The following is a 16,044-nucleotide window of genomic DNA, read 5'->3' as shown; positions in this document are numbered from 1 at the left end:
TGCTGGCTCTCTTTCTCCCTCTCTGTCTCACTCTCTCTCTTTCTCTCCCTCTCCTATCGGAGCACAATGAAAGCCTGTGTATCGCCGTGACTCCGGGCAGTGGAGCCAGTGTCAGCAAAGCGGCTAACAACAGACGGGAAAGAGAAAGGAAAATACAAGCTACTTTTTTTCCATCTATAAAGCGGAGCAATACAAGAGATAGAACCACATTGCTTATTGCGAGTCCAGACCCTCAGATCCACTGGCCGGGGATGGAATGTACAAAAGTGGACAGAAAAGTGGCTGGACATGACTCGGTGCAATTTGCTGGAAGTTTGTAAGTTTGACCATCGTTTGTAAATTACTCTCGGAAGAGTTTGTCTCTCTTGATACTGTATTAGAATAGAGCTGGGGGTGAGGAATAGAAACGTAAGCGGGAAAGAAAAAATGTGTTGAAGGATCTCTCTCAGTGGCTAGCGACTTCAGACTGCTTTCATTTAAGGCTGGGAAACCTTAGAGGGAATGAGGATTTTACCGGTGATTGGATTAGCTAAGGAAAAAAGCGTGGTCCAAAAGTCCATTTACTGACATTGTTAACAATTGAAAAGCTGTCTCTCTCTCTTGGGAGACGACAACATCCTACAGTACCCCAAAGAGGAGAAAACACCGGAGCAAAGAGAAAGGGAGGAAAAATTCAAAGCCAAAAGACAATCTCTCTTGATTTTTGTACGTTTTGAACATTGACTTCAAAAACCTTCTGAAACAGCACTTTTTTTTCTAAATCTGAGGAAAAGTAAAGGCTGCGGATTACACAGACGGTGGTAGAAATGTGTTTCTCTGCAGAAACATCCCCGTAAAGAATTTTCCGAAACAACTAGGTGAGGGGGAGTCCAGCTCTCTATTAATACCTCTCTCAATTCCCTTTGCTGTCTGTTTCTGTCTCTGGCTTGACAATCCCTGAATTCTCGCTCCAACCCCCAGATCGTGTGTTTACAAAGTACCTAGTGGTTTTTGTCAGCTTGGTGGGGGGAAAAAACCCACCAACTCTGTCCAACTTCGCCAGAGCTGTCAAATGCAATTAGAGTAAGTTGATCAGGGTTTGTTTCCAACTTACCCTCTGCAATTGGTTTCTATTCTTTCTCCTCACCCTCTTTTTACTAACTCCCCTCCCCCACACCTTCTCCACTGCTCCCCCCAACCTCTGAAGACCTCTATTCATGTGGCCCTGAACACTGAGCTCACATCCTCAAAACCAGATTTGGCTGTAATAGCCAGCAGTAGCCTCTTTCCACCTCACCATCCCAGAGGCAGCAATCATTGTATCCAGTAAGATGGGGGACACAGCGCCCCCACAGGCCCCCGCAGGAGGGCTAGGGGGGGCCCCTGGGGCGGGGCTCCTTGGAGGGGGCTCAGTCACCCCGAGAGTGCATAGTGCTATCGTGGAGCGCCTCCGGGCTCGGATTGCCGTCTGCCGCCAGCACCACCTGAGCTGTGAAGGACGCTATGAGCGTGGTAGGGCTGAGAGCTCAGATCGGGAAAGAGAGAGCACCTTGCAGCTCCTGAGCCTTGTACAGCATGGCCAGGGGGCAAGGAAGGCTGGCAAACACACCAAGGCCGCTGCCACTGCTGCCACCACTACAGCCCCTCCACCACCCCCTGCTGCCCCTCCTACGTCCTCCCAAGCAGCAGCAACAGCAGCCCCACCGCCCCCACCAGACTATCACCATCACCACCAGCAGCACCTGCTGAGCAGTAGCAATAATGGTGGCGGTGGTGGGATCGACGGGGAGCAGCAGCCACCAGCTTCAACCCCAGGGGACCAGAGGAACTCAGCCCTGATTGCGGTAAGGCACCCGGTTTTCTCATGATTCTGGCTTGGTCGTGTGGCCTTTTGTGAGGGTAGGGCTTGCCTTGGCCTAATGTTGAGTGGCGGGCAGCGAAAAGGGCCAAGATGTCACCCGACTACCTCAAAGGCCATTGAGTGCGCTGTTTGTGTGGTTTTGTACTCTCACTCATCAAGTTCTGCTGGTGCTCATTCATGGGTTTTCCTCCACCTATAGAGTATTCCTTAAGTGGTAGGAAGCCTGAGTTTTCCAGAGGCTCTCTGAGGTCCATGGATTGTAGCAGAGGTGGCTACAAGTTGGTAGGATCTGAGCCACTAAGGAAGGCCCTGTATAAGGATCCTCCTGCTTTGGCTAGCCAGCTCTGATTAGGCCCAACAAGCCATTTTTCAGCCTGAAAGCATTTATCAGTCCAGCCTCCTTTATCAAAGCCTTTCTTTTTGTCCCATTTCCCTGTCCCCCTTTGAAGTGGCCCCTTCTCCTTGGGTTAAAGGAACATAAATGGTGATCTCTAACACAGAGCAAGTTCCTTGAGTGTCCCCTCAGTCAAAAACAAAATTTGGGGGAAATATCCCAAAGACTAGTGAGGGAATATTTTTGAGAGTCCTCCTCCCTGATTTCCTACAGACTCCCTTGCTCCCCTCTCTCATCTAGCTTCTTTTCACAGGCACTACATCAGATGGTGCCAATTTAGAGCATTCATTAAAGTGGGCAGGCGCAACGGGGCTATTTACACGCAGTCGTCCTAGGAAGTACCTTGTTTTTAGCCACTCCTGGTGACAGGATATCAAACCTGAAAGTTCTGATTAAGTTTCTGGCTGGAAGTTCTTCCTCAGAGGCACAGACACACCCCATCCTAGAGGGAGTATCCCTTGAATCATTGGTTCTTGGTGCCAGTCCTGGTCAGGTGACTGCCTGCCCTGTGCTGGCTTCCCCCGAAGCTGCTGGGCCAATGGCCTCTGGGTGGAAGGTGGAGCCCTGCCCTGCAGCCCTGCAGCCCTGCGAGCTTCCTCCATTTCTGTGTTCTGTGGGGCACCTGAAGTTCTGTGTCTGCTCACAGCACAGCTCCAGTTTGCCCAAGCCAGGCTTAATGCAAGCCGGCAACAGGAAATGGCCATACAAGCCCAAAAGTACTCAAAAAGCCCAAAGGAGAGGAGGGCACTGTGTGGAACTCCTCCTCCAAAGGATCCTGAAAAGGAGCTCTAGGGAGAGGACATCCTCCAGACAGGCCCATAGGATGCTTCTTTGTGGCTCCCCCTTATCCCTGGCCTGAGTCTGTGGTAATGAAGTTTTCAGAAACTCTGGGGGCTAGGATGGTGCTCTTCCCTCCCACCACACACACATTTTGCTTGGAATGCCCAGAACTGCAACTCCCTGGCGCCAACTCCAGATGAAAAATAACTGCTAACAGTTAAACTGGCCAGTGTTTGCTGTTTTATCCTTGAATACAGTTAGCCTGTGGGGTTATATTAGAGCTTCAAGGCCTAATTTCCTTTTCCCTACCACCTGCTCTATCCCCACCTCTCCCTGGAATTCCCTAGGAGAGCAATGGGAGTTTGTTTCGTGAAAGAGAGATGCTGAGGTGAAGGAGAAGGGTAAAGAATCCCTCAAATGGAGAGAAGAATGAGGTGTGTGTGTGTGTGTGTGTGTGTCACTGGCATTTGCAGCCAAAAGTATCTAAATGCCTTGATTGTCCCCAGTAGATTTATAATCTGTCTGCAAGTCTTGCAATAATACGGCTTTGTGTGCTTCCCAGTCTCCTGGTAAGTGTTTCTGGGGATGATACCAGGAACGAGGGCCCAGCCCTTCTCAGTGGCGAAGACTGATCTCTGTCCTGGGTGCCAAGACTGGATGTGGCCTTCACATCCCAGCCTCTGCAAGGAAGGTGGCAGCTCTGCTGATGGCCTCATTCTTTTGGTTTTTGCTTTTCTCCAACTTGGAAGTAAGATGAAGCTGCTGCTTTTTATTGGGGGTTTTGGGATGCGAAATGAAACCAACTTCAGTGGTTATTGTAACTTGACGATGGCAATATCCATGCTGGGAGGAAGTGAGAGAACAGCGTCTGGCCTTTTCCCGACTGAAGGTTTACTGCTGTGGAAGCCAAAGGGACAAGCCACCCCTGTCCTGAGAGGGAATCTCTCTTCTCTCTCCCAACTACCAACCATCTCCTAAAACATTCACTTAGAGGAGCTCCCTCTCCGAGTACAGTGATGATGAGAGGTGCAGTGTGAGTAAGGAGTAGGAGGAACTTCAGTCCATTTCCAATGGTTGCTTTTCATTGAAAATGTGTGGCATTGCAAGGGGTGATCCACCACCACCTCCTTTTGGTTATTGGAAATTCCCGTCTCCATTTTAGCTTCTAAATTTGGTGTTTTGTTACTCAGCAGGGTACTCAGAGATGGTGATGCAAGTACTGTATTGACTTGATAACATTGTGTCCGAAGGGAGGCCTGGGCATTTGGGAGTGATTCACCAAGCCCATTAGATCTGCGGGTCTCACTTATTTTCAGAAACACTATTAATTTCAAGGGGCCTTTGCAAAGTATGAGTGTCAGAATTCTTTCTTAATTCTATTGCTACCGTGTCTGTAAGCAGATTTATTTCTGTCTGGGTGTGTTGAATGTATCACTTTAATTGTTAATTCATGTGCCATAAGTGGCCATAAACGTCCTTTGCAGAAAGGGAGTGAATATTGATCATCTAAAATCAAATATGCGCTGTGGCTTCAGATGAAAGCTCTGTATCCCGCATACCTGCTAGTACAATGCCTTGAATATAGTCAGTAATATTTGCTGAATGACAGTGAAAAGAGAACTTCTGTTCTGTGGGATACTGTTGCCATTGAGGGGTGTTATCCTGCGAGAAATATATAATGAGTTTTTTCAATAGCCTGAGTTTCAAGAACAACGCAAGAATAACCTCCAAGCCAGTTCTAATTCTGTCCACATTGAGAGCCTAATTCTGCAGCCCTTAGCCAGTTTTTTCATTTAACTCAAGTGCAAGTTCAGGGGAAGCCCCACTGCTGCAGAGACTGCAGGAACAGGGCCTTTCAGAGGGCCTGGATTGTAGGGCTTTGAGCAGATCTGCATTTCTAACCACTTGGAGCAGGCTTTAGGCACTAAATCATTTTATGGTGAAGTGTGTTTGAATCTTTGAATGAACTATGAAACTAAATAATTGCTGGTCCGTGGAACAGTAAGGTTTCGAACTTCCGTGATGCATTATTAATCTTTCTCTTTTGCCTGAGACAAACTCTTTTTCTATTGCATAGACTGTGTTGCTAGGATGGGTAGATAAGTGGTTCCAAGTCATTTTTGGCTTTAGAGATTATCTTTTCACTAATGCAGTGCGGAAGAAAGAAAGCAGATCAGACAAGGAGTCTGCATCCTCCGTTCCGTGCCTGCTTGATCACTAACCAGCTGGGTTACCTGGACAAATTACTTAGCAGTCATCTGTAAAACAGAGAAGAACAATAATGCTGCCCTAGCTCGTTGAGAGAAGCAAATAAATTTGTGTTTCCGAATAGGCTTTGGAAAAAATTAAGCACAGCAGAAATGCAAGGCATTATTACTAGTATTACTAATAATAAATTACTAAACAACGAATCATAATACCAGTTTTTCCAGGGATTAAATGTATACTTAAGCTTTTAGTTGTCTGTTTTAAATGCTGAAATAGCTTTTATTGTAAATAAAGGGATTGGCATTTCAAATTTAGTGCTGTCAAGATAAGACTGAGATATCAGTGTCTTTAAGTGGTCCCGAAGGTCCCAGGAAATCCTAGTTAAAATGTGCAACGCTACGAAAGTGTTTAGGGTCTTGGAATGCACGTTCTTTACCGGCCCCTGCATGGACCTGAGCAGCTTTGGAAAGGTGTGTCCACCAGAGCATCTAAGGAAATTAGAAAAGTCGTTTGCACAAATGGCATGGGAAAGTTAAATATTTTGTCAACAATAGCCTAAAATGTTAATTGTTAGCTTAAGAAAGTCAAACAAGTTAAATCATTGCCAGAGTTCCCTGGTTATTTTTAACTGATAATAATCAAGTTTCCAATTGACAATTCAAAATTTGAGAGCTTTAAGTGAAGGGCTGAGAAGAAACAATTCATTGGGTGTCTGTAGATGTCTACATGATAAATGTCCTCCCAGGGACAGTGATAGGAGTATTTACATTATTTATATATGTAGCCATCATTTCCTTAAGAACTGACCTATTTTTGTTCTGTTTTCCAGAACGAAGTAATAAAGGGAGAGTTCTTATCTATCCAGGACCTTCCTACAACTTCTTTCAAGTAAATATTGTTATAAGATCTCACAAAGGCAAAAGAGTTCAAGTGGAGAAAGAAGTTGGTACAATCCTTTATCAAAAATTGACAAAAAGCTTGTTTTGACAACAAAATGATATTATGTCAACCAAGTTATCTTGCATGTTTAGGCCAATGTTTGTTTATAGAAGGCATCTGCTTTCTTTGAAATAATGTCACTGCTAGATGATGTTCATCAAATTTTTCTAAACCTTAAAGTTTAGCACTATATGACTTCCCTATACCTGTAAACCTTTTGTAAGTACCAAGACAAACGTGGGTTTTCTAATGTTCTTAGACAAAACAATTAAATATGACTAAACGAGTGGGCATGATTAGCTGTTTTTGTTTTGATTGTTGTTGTGTGTGTGTGTTTTCTGCACTGCTATATAAGCTCAAGACGTCTAGAAGGAAATTTGAAAAAAAATCATCTAGTTCTGCTCTGTAGGGCAGCTAAACCATTCTGAGTGGAATCTAGTACTTCCTTGTTCTTTAATCCAGTCCCTTATATATGTTCATAGGCAGGATCATGTTTAAGGAAAACAATTCTAAATTCTTTCTTCTGCATTTTCATGCTAATTTCCTTCACACTCTAACAGGTTCTGTGGGAGAATAGAGAGAAATACAGCTAAAGACACAGTCCCTGCTTACTTACAGTCTGGTAGGCAAATCCAGACCACATAGATGAAGTAACAGTGACAGTACTCACTAGGTAGAATGGACCAAAACTGATATAGAAAATCAGAGGGAGAGAGGAATAAACATTTATTGAGCCCTAGAATGTATAAGGCGCTTTCATTATTTATTTTATGTAATGTCTTAAAATAGAAACAGGTGAGTAAGCAACATCTGCCCCATTTTACAAATAAGGAAACCAAGGCTTAGAGATATAGAAAATGGAAGAATTTAATGCATAGATTTTATAGTTTGACCTGTGTTCAGATCCGTACTTCACACCTACTAGCTGTATGAGCTTGGGGAAATAATTTTATTCTTTTTGGGCATCAGTATTCTTCATCTGTAAAGTAAAGCTAATATTCTTTAGCAAGACAGTCAGCATAGTGCCTGACACATAGGAGGTGCTCAAAACATGGGTTCTGATAGTGGTTGGTAGGAGAGAGATTCAAACCCAGGCCAGGGAGACCTTTAAGGAGAATGTGGGTCACCAGCAGGCCCTGGGAGGAGGGAGACAATATGGAAATGTGGAATGGGGTAGCCAAGTGCAGATGGGCATGAACATTAGGTGTTTGGGGGCAGAGAGTGGAGCCTGACTGACACTGTGGTGGGATGTGAGTAGTGAGGGGGACAAGTGAGGTCGATCCACTCCCTGGAGGGTCTGGAGCTCTGGCAAGAGTAAATCAGAAGCCCTGGAAAGTGGTAAAGCAAGGAAGGCTCAGAGCAGTCAGCATCTATGAAGCAGTAATAATCCTTCATATACTTGAAGACAAGTATTACATTTCCCCTCCAGCAGCCTCTTCTCATAGTGCATTGCCTAAGTGTTCTGTATTACCTATCTTCAAGTCCCTTGAGCTGCTTAATGCCTTGCTATTTACACACTTCTCCCATTCACAGTGAGTTATATGCAGCATGACATGGCCTTTGGCATGGAAAGGAGATGGTTTTAAAAGCACACTAGCTAGACACAGAAGAGAAACTCAAAGAAGCAGAACCAACTACACCTCTCTTCTCAGGCTCACGAGGCCTTCCAGGGCAAATAAGAATTGCCCTGTGGGTAAAAGTGTATGCTCTTCATGTGTAAACTGATCTTCCCAACAAAAGAGTTTGCTAGTTTACTAACTTGGAAAAGGTCTTTTCATTAACAAAACAATCGTGTGCAGAAATTTATGAGAAGTGATTCCAGGTGGTCTTTGAGATTTGTTTACTTTCTTGCTTGCTTTTTAATGCAAATGTGTTGTAGATCTTTTACTTGCCTGAAGGTTCTGTCAGATAGCCATTTCTCCTGTTTGGTCCATGTTTACAGGGCACAGGGAAGGTACCCTATGGAATAGATGACAGAGGAGAAAAGCCAACAACTCCTTCCCTCCCTGATTCAAGGCATGAGGCTGGGATGCTGACCGTAGCTAGTGGGCTGTCTACCTATGGCTGCCAGCTTCAACCCTTTCCTCCACATATCTAAGGGACAGATGTGAAAGAATAAAAGCTGTTCAAGTTCCTTGTAGAGGGGAGGAAGAAAGAAGTTCACGTATTCTCCACAACGCTTGAAGAAGTCTGGAGAGTTGGGCCCTATCATAGCCATATTGCAAAAGGATTAACTATGAAAATGGGTAAATAACAATATTTACCATTCACTACGCTCTCCATGGGTCTTTTTTTTTTTTTTTTTTTTTTAAAGATTTTATTTATTCATTTTTTTTCCCCCCAAAGCCCCAGTAGATAGTTGTATGTCATAGGTTCACATCCTTCTAGTTGCTGTACGTGGGTCTCGGCCTCACGTTGGACGGAGAAGTGGTGCCTTGGGGCGTGCCCGGGATCCGAACCCGGGCCGCCAGCATCAGAGCGCACGCACTTAACCGCTAAGCCACGGAGCCGGCCCTCTCCATGGGTCTTAATGGTTTTAGTGAAGGTTTTGAAATTTCATATCAAGACTGTGGACATGGGTGCTTTTTAAAGTTTGGGAAAATTATCCATTAATTCAATAAAGAATCATTGTGCAGCTATTCTATGCCATGATACATTAATGAGCAATTCAACATAGCCCTTGTCCTCTTAGAATTTTCAGTCTAAAAGGGGTGCCGCAGGTTGGAAATAGAAGTGTTAAAGTCAGCTTGTTATTAGGAAGCAAGGTAGAACAGCCGTTATTCTATTCTGTCTAAGAGCCTGGGGTCAGAGACAAGACTACCTGGTTTCAAATCGCAGCTCTATCACTTACTATCTATGTCTTCTTGTTAAGTCAGTTAAACTCTCTTGCCTCAGTTTCTTCATCTTTGAAATGGAATGAGAGTAGTAGAACTATTTAAGGGTTGTTGAGTAAATGAGGTAAGTGCCTGGCACCTAGTAGAAGCTCAATAAATTTTAGCTGCTGTTGTTATTAATGTGAGAGGTGACATACTCGAATCAGATTCATGGTTTTCCCAGCCCAGGACTCTATTTCCAGAAGTGCATCAGGGACATGTTTTGTGGAAGGGCATGGCTCTTCTCATTAATATTTACTTCAATTGGTGAGGGAGGGATACTGTATTATCCAGTTTCCCTAAATGGTTTAATATGGAGATGTCATCTGGGATAGATTTACATTTCTCTGAAATGGGTCAAATAGTGTTCTTTTGAGAACAGGATTAATATCTCTTCCATTCCTGAGATTCTAGGACTCTTAATCTAGAACTTGACTAGGGTGAGTGTTTCTTTGACTCCTTACTTCTTCTAGAATAGAGACTTGGTTTCCATTCAGTTATCTGGCGAATTTGGCCTGTGGGCTTTGTGGGTCAATGAGAAATTTAAAGTGTCTATTGAGAGTTTGGAATCATTAAAACTGAATAGTCCAAATTTACCAATTTAACTGAATTATTAATTCAGACTGATGAATAATTCTGAAGTGAATCTGGTCACAGAGTCACAAAGAGGTAGAAGTCCCCTGCTGTGGAGATTTAAATTTATGCTTTTGAAAGCCAGATATCTGGCTCAAGTTGCTAAGGAATCAGTTAACTCACTTCAGCTGCAAATGAACAGGTACCACGAATATGCCCTCTTCCCAGCCCTCACCCGGAGCATGTTGAAAATTTCATGCCTTGACGTGGTTCTTAGCTTGAAATCTCTTAGCTCAGTACCTCCTCAAGTGTGACTTTCCATAAGAAACATGAGAAAAATGTTGCCAAGGCTTCAAAGCAGGTTTTAGTGATGGTAATTCTTAATCAAAAGCACAATGTTTCTATAAAGAAGTGACGAGATTAGAATAAGAATACTCTTGTTGGGTAGATGATGTTTGGGCAAGGATGGATTTATGGGTTCTAACTCAGAGCAAAGAATGTAGTCAAAATTTGTTTGTTAGTTTGTTTATTCCCCATCATTTAAACTTAGATGCCTTTCCTCCTCTTGAAGGATAATATTCTTAGGAAATGTAGAGTCAAACTCATGTCAGGTTTGTTTTGTTTTACATTTTTTTAAAGAATGTTCTTACTTCCTGAGTCATTATGGTGGGTTCATATGTTAATATGGAATCATTAACATTGTTGTTTAAAAAATTCTCTTTTATCTGAAATGTGGCTGAGTTATAGTTGTGGATCTTTCCACATGTGTGTGGATAGTATTAGCACACTAATAACTCTCACCCACATGAAGCCCAATACCTTTAATTCCTCATTGTACAACAGAGTTCTTTTCAGGTAGTTCTGACGAATTTGAACAGAAAGTTAATTACATGTCTGGGTTTTTTCTTTTTTTTCCCAGAAAATTTACTTAAGGGAAAAGTTTGCTGCAACTGCTAATAACTTACCAGGAGTCTGTTGGATACACAGAATAATCTCTTAGAGTCATGGTAACCAGAGTGCAAAGAAGTGGCTTAATTGAATACAATATGTACTGTACTGTGTCTTTGGAATGACGATTGCCATGCTGAAGTGTACACTGCTCCTTTCTGGAGGTCTCTGGAGTCTAAATTATGTAAAACTAAAATCATTCTCTGGCTAAGCAACTGAGAAACTAAGTTTTTTGTTGTTGTTGTTGTTTGCCTAAGTGGACTGATACTTGCTAAACCAGCTAAGGCTTGCACATTTGATTGCCACGCCGCACTATGTAATTTCAGACAGCAAAAAGTATGTGTGCGTGGTATTATCCCATTTGGTTGTTTCACAGAAGTGTTGAAAAAGTGCAAAGTACAGACGTAAGAGTAAACAGCAAGGAGCAGCGGTGCTCCCGACAAAAACGACGGGCAGAGGCAATAGTTCGCTAAAGTATGTGCCCCAGTCCTGGAGCCATTGCACCCAAGACAGCTTCCTTTTCTCGCTTAGATTCTTTGCATGTGGATCTGTTTGCAGGCTCAGTCCCCCGGAGAGAGTTTCTGAGCTGTCTTTGTGCTAAATTAAACCTTAGTTTTCTCCTTGGGAACCTGATCTTGCATAGACTAGGCAACAGTATCTTTCTGAGAGAGCTCCCAGCTAAGCATTTCCTTCAGGAAGAGACCAGCTCAGGAGCCTTTTCACCGCTGCTGTCTGCTTAGCTGGTGTGACTGTGTGTTGCATGAGAATTGTTTTGTCTAAGGGGTCTAGAATCCCTTAGGGCAAGGACTTGTACTCTAATCCTTGGTATAATGCTGGAGGACCCATTCCAGTTTAGCATATACTAAGTGGAAATGGTCAGAGCAGCGCCCACACCATGGGAGATTTCAACCACCCATGGGAAGGAGTTTCCTTTGCTTACTGCCTCCCAAATTCTGCACCACCAGCAATGAAAGGGAGTAGTATGTTGTAAAATAGAAAGCATCTCATTTCTAGCCTTCTCTCTTCTCCATCCTGTCCATCCCCCAAGAGGGCTAGCTCATATTGATCTAAAACTAGGACACCATTCTATCAATTTATAGAGTTGCATGAGCCCTTAGAGAGAAAACAGACCAAACCCTTTTCTCATAGGTGAAAAAAAGTGCATTTAAAAGAAAATACTCCAAGATCCCATAGTAGTAGAGGTAGGACTAGAACCCAAGTTTTCTGACATCTACTCCAGACATCTACTGACATCTACTCCTACTTATAGAAAGTAGTCCTTTTATTAAGGACTTTTTATAAACCTATAGAAAGAACAATTAAGAACAATTTGGGATTTTTTTAAAGTTTTGGTAATAGAAGTAGCATGGACTTTAGAGCCTATGGTAGATTGTTTTTTAAATGATCATAGTGATTCCTTCCATCCCACATATACCTTTATAATGTGACTTTACCACCCCTCCCACCAAAAGTGGATGCTATTGCCCCCCTTGAATCTTTTTTTTTTTTCTTTTTGTGAGGAAGATCAGCCCTGAGCTAACATCCATGCCAATCCTCCTCTTTTTGCTGAGGAAGACTGGCCCTGAGCTAACATCTATTGCCAATCTTCCTCCTTTTTTCCCCCCCTTTCCTCCCCAAAGCCGCAGTAGATAGTTGTATGTCATAGTTGCACATCCTTCTAGTTGCTGTATGTGGGACGCCGCCTCAACATGGCCCGACAAGCGGTGCGTCGGTGCGCGCCCAGGATCCCAACCCGGGCCGCCAGTAGTGGAGCGTGTGCATTCAACCTCTAAGCCACAGGGCCAGCCTGCCCCTTGAATCTTGAATGACTATGTGATTTGTTTTAAACAAGACTATGTGACAGAAATGATGTTGTGCTACTTCTGAGGATGGGCTTTAAGAAGCCCTCTTGGACTTAAAATTTGTTAAGAGGGTAAATTTATGTTAAATGTTCTTACCACAAAAAAAAATAATAATAATAAAGAAAGGAAGGGGAAAATTTGGGGAAGGGATGGGTATGTTTATGGCCTTAATGATGGTAATGGTTTCATGGTTGTATACTTACCCCCAAACTCATAGAGTTGTATATATTAAATATGTACATCTTTTTATATGTCAATCATATTTCAATAAAGTGGTTAAAAAGAAAGAAGCCCTCTTTGAACACTGAGACCACCATATAAAGAAGCTGTTCTAGCCAACTGAAGGATGAGTGTCCACCTGCAGAGAACCAAGATGCCTCTGCTTCTAAACAGCACCAACTGCCAATATAAGAGTGAGGCCATCTTGGACCATCTAATCCTCCAACTCAATGCGGCCACATGAGTGAGCAGAGGAACTACCCAGACAACCTAGAGAATCATAGGAAATATTACATCATTGTTTTAAGCCACTAAGTTTTTGGGGTGGCTTGTAACTTAGCAAAGGTTAACTGAATCAGAGCTGGAAAAGCTTAGCATGGAAGATGGTTCCACCTCTTTAGGTGTGTTACCCCAGGACTGGTTACTTAACATCTTTGAGACTCATTTTCTGCTTTTCGTGATGATAGAGACTGTCTGAAAACATTTTGAGGATTAAATAAGATAATACATGAAAGAACCTACCACGTTATCTAGCACATGGTAGAGCTTAACACACATTAGCTTCCTTGCTTTCTCCTTTGTCTCTTCTCACCATATTATAATTTCAAGCCCCTCTTCCTTTGTCATCTGATTTTCTCTTCATGGGCATCAACATTCTCATAGGCTTCCACAGCTCACTGTTCCTCTGAACAACAATTTATTTTTCCCCCCATGGATGATGGCCTGGTGCTGTCATTCCTCCTAACTACCAAATTTCCAGCATTCTTGTTATGCTCCAGGGAACACATCTGCCTTCAGTAGTCTACCCTTAAAATAGAAAAGGGTTAACCTCATAAAGATGTCACTCCCCTTGTACTGTTATGCTGCCCTTGGGAGAGTCAAACAGCATAGCAAATATATATGGGCAATGTAATTGCATTCGATCTTCTAGGTCACAGAAGACTTTGCTAGCTAGTACAGCATACAGGGGAAAGAGTAAGCATATTCTGTCTTGAAGAGCAGTGTTTCTAAACTCTTATCACTTTTTTTGGTAGCAAATTATTCTAAGTGCCTCATTTTTCTCATCTTACACTTCACAATAAATGGATAAACAGAGGGAGCAATACAATGATACTATATTGTACTTACTGTACTTACTAGTGATATAGTAAGAGAGTACTGACCTGGGAACTGGGTGTTGAGGGTCCTAGTTCTCCCACTGATACTAACTAGTAGTGCAATTTAGTCGAGTCTTTTTACCTTCCTGGTACTTGCTTCCCTTCTTGGAAGAATAATGAGGGACACTTGATGAGTGGCGTGGATCACCTCTGAGACCATTTTTGGGTTGATTCATTTGGAATGAGTTCCCTCATATTTTGCTTTTGTTTTTCAAACATCATTCTCTCCTTAAATATATCTGTTTGGCAGAATTGAGAGAAAGAGAGGTGACAAGGGTGTGAATATTTTGTTTTGTTTTCTATAGGAAGTACTAGTGAGGAGGGTCTGAATTAATCTTGGGAACAAGGTCCAGCTGTGGTAAAGGGCGAGCACACAGCCATATTAATTGCTTAACACCCTTCCTAGAAGTAATGAACAAATCACTCCATATGTGACCCTGTTTGTTGGAGTTTAGGGTTCCAGAATGAGAAACACAGTTGTAGGGCTGGAGTTTGATTCATTAAATGTAGTTTTAGAGGGAACACTGATTTTTTCCCAGATCCTCTCAACTACACTTGCAACATTTCTGTGGGTAAAGAAGACTCCCAGCTGAGTACCCCTATGAAATAAGTACATGAAATATAAAATATAAAATGAAAAGGAAAATATTCTTGTAGAGCCTTCCTTCCTCAGGAATTGACTAGCGTTTTAGCTATATACGTTGGTCTCCCCATCTGTTTGTCTCTCTGTCTGTCTCTCTCTTTCATATAAATATAACAATTGAAAAATGCAGATTAATGGATGGAATTTTGTATGTGTAACCACTTCATTTTTTAAATATGTTTCCGCTTTAAAGGGGAACTACAAAAGAAAGTCACTGAGAAATTGGCCTGGGGGAGGGGAATTCAATCCACTGCCTCTTTTTTTTTTTTCCTTATCACTAAAACCCTAAGCAGAGAGTGTAATCACCTATTTCCCAAGGGCAGCCCTAAGCCCTTAAAACTCAGATCTGTTTAGGGATTTAATAGAACTGGAAAAAAGAAATGCACAGGATCTGCTCCAAACAAACCAACAAAGGAAAATTTACCCAACCAAATATTAAATCTAGAGAATTTCTTTGATAGCACAATCCCCTACCTCCCTATCTCTTGATTTAGTTAGAGCACAGCTCTTCAAATTGTATTTTTACGATTTCTAGAATCTTTGGGGTCTGTGGATCACATCTTATGCTCCAGGCCAGCCCAGTGTATTTTCTTTCACAAAGCAAGATGTAACTAGCAGGAAGCCAAAAGAGTCATTTAGTTGTGGTTGTCGTTTTATTTTGTTTCAAAGGGTGGACACACTCAGTTTCATTGTCTATTAGACTAGAGCCATAGAGATGGTAACATTTTTTCTAGTAACTTCTAAACTCCTTAGCTTTTATTCTGTTAAGGTTTTTTGGCTTTTTAGATGAAAATGTCTTAGTATTATGCTATGCAACATGGCTTTTCTTTTTAAAAATACTAAGATGAAGGAAACCAAGTTACCTTTCTTTTCTAATAGATTAGGTCTGAGTTTTGCTTAGAAAATGCATCCAAAATCCCTATCAGATACACACACACACACACACACCTTTTGTTTACCATGGTTATTTTTAGTATATATAGACACAAATTGGTTACATGAGTGACTTTACAGAGAAAATAGAAATGAGGAAATGCATTAAAGAATATAGGAAAGAAGATCGGTTTTAAAGGAAATTGCTCCAGAAGACAAGAGTGTGCCAAATTGCAGAAGCTTGAAAAGAGAACATTATATCACAATGGTAAGTGTGGAGTGACAGGAGACCTCCATTCTGGTCCAAGCTTTGTTGCTAACTGGCAGGGTGACCTTGGGGCCAGTCACTCCTCCTTTACTTGAGTTTCCCCATCTGTAATCCAAAAGGGTTGGATTCCTCAGCACTTTGCTTGGATGGATTATTCCTGTCATACAGGATTCGGCTCAAATATCACCTCCTTGGAGAGACCTCCCTGGCTGCCCTAACTAATGTAGACACACATGATTGATCTCTGTTTCTCTCTCCTCTTCCCCTATCACTTTATCCTATTACAGAGGTTTTGCTATCTTCATAACTTTCATTACTATCTGAATTTATCTTGATTCCTTATTTATTTTTGCATTTCCTATCTTTCCCCACTGGAATATAAGCTCGGTGAGACCAGGGACCTTGTCAGTCTTGTTCACTACATGTATCCCCAGCCCCTAGCAGTTCTGGAATATTTTGGATCCACA

At 42.4% G+C, this 16,044-nt stretch overlaps 1 protein-coding gene across 2 annotated transcripts in view; it reads left to right on the top strand.

The window, feature by feature from the left end:
- The window catches only part of MAML2 (mastermind like transcriptional coactivator 2), a 337,748-nt gene continuing 321,704 nt past the window's right edge, over positions 1–16,044 (top strand). For both annotated transcript variants that reach the window (XM_087433621.1, XM_004427419.3), the window contains exon 1: positions 1–1,823. In XM_087433621.1, coding sequence (XP_087289747.1) covers positions 1,311–1,823 — 513 coding nt within the window. In that variant the 5' untranslated portion in view covers positions 1–1,310. The remainder of the gene's footprint in view (positions 1,824–16,044) is intronic.

Source organism: Ceratotherium simum, chromosome 7 (assembly GCF_057802395.1).
Source record: "Ceratotherium simum simum isolate JZ-2026a chromosome 7, ASM5780239v1, whole genome shotgun sequence".
Classification (NCBI taxonomy): Eukaryota; Metazoa; Chordata; class Mammalia; order Perissodactyla; family Rhinocerotidae; genus Ceratotherium; species Ceratotherium simum.
The sequence above is the reverse complement of the archived record's forward strand: the minus strand, read 5'-3'. Positions and strand labels throughout refer to the sequence as shown.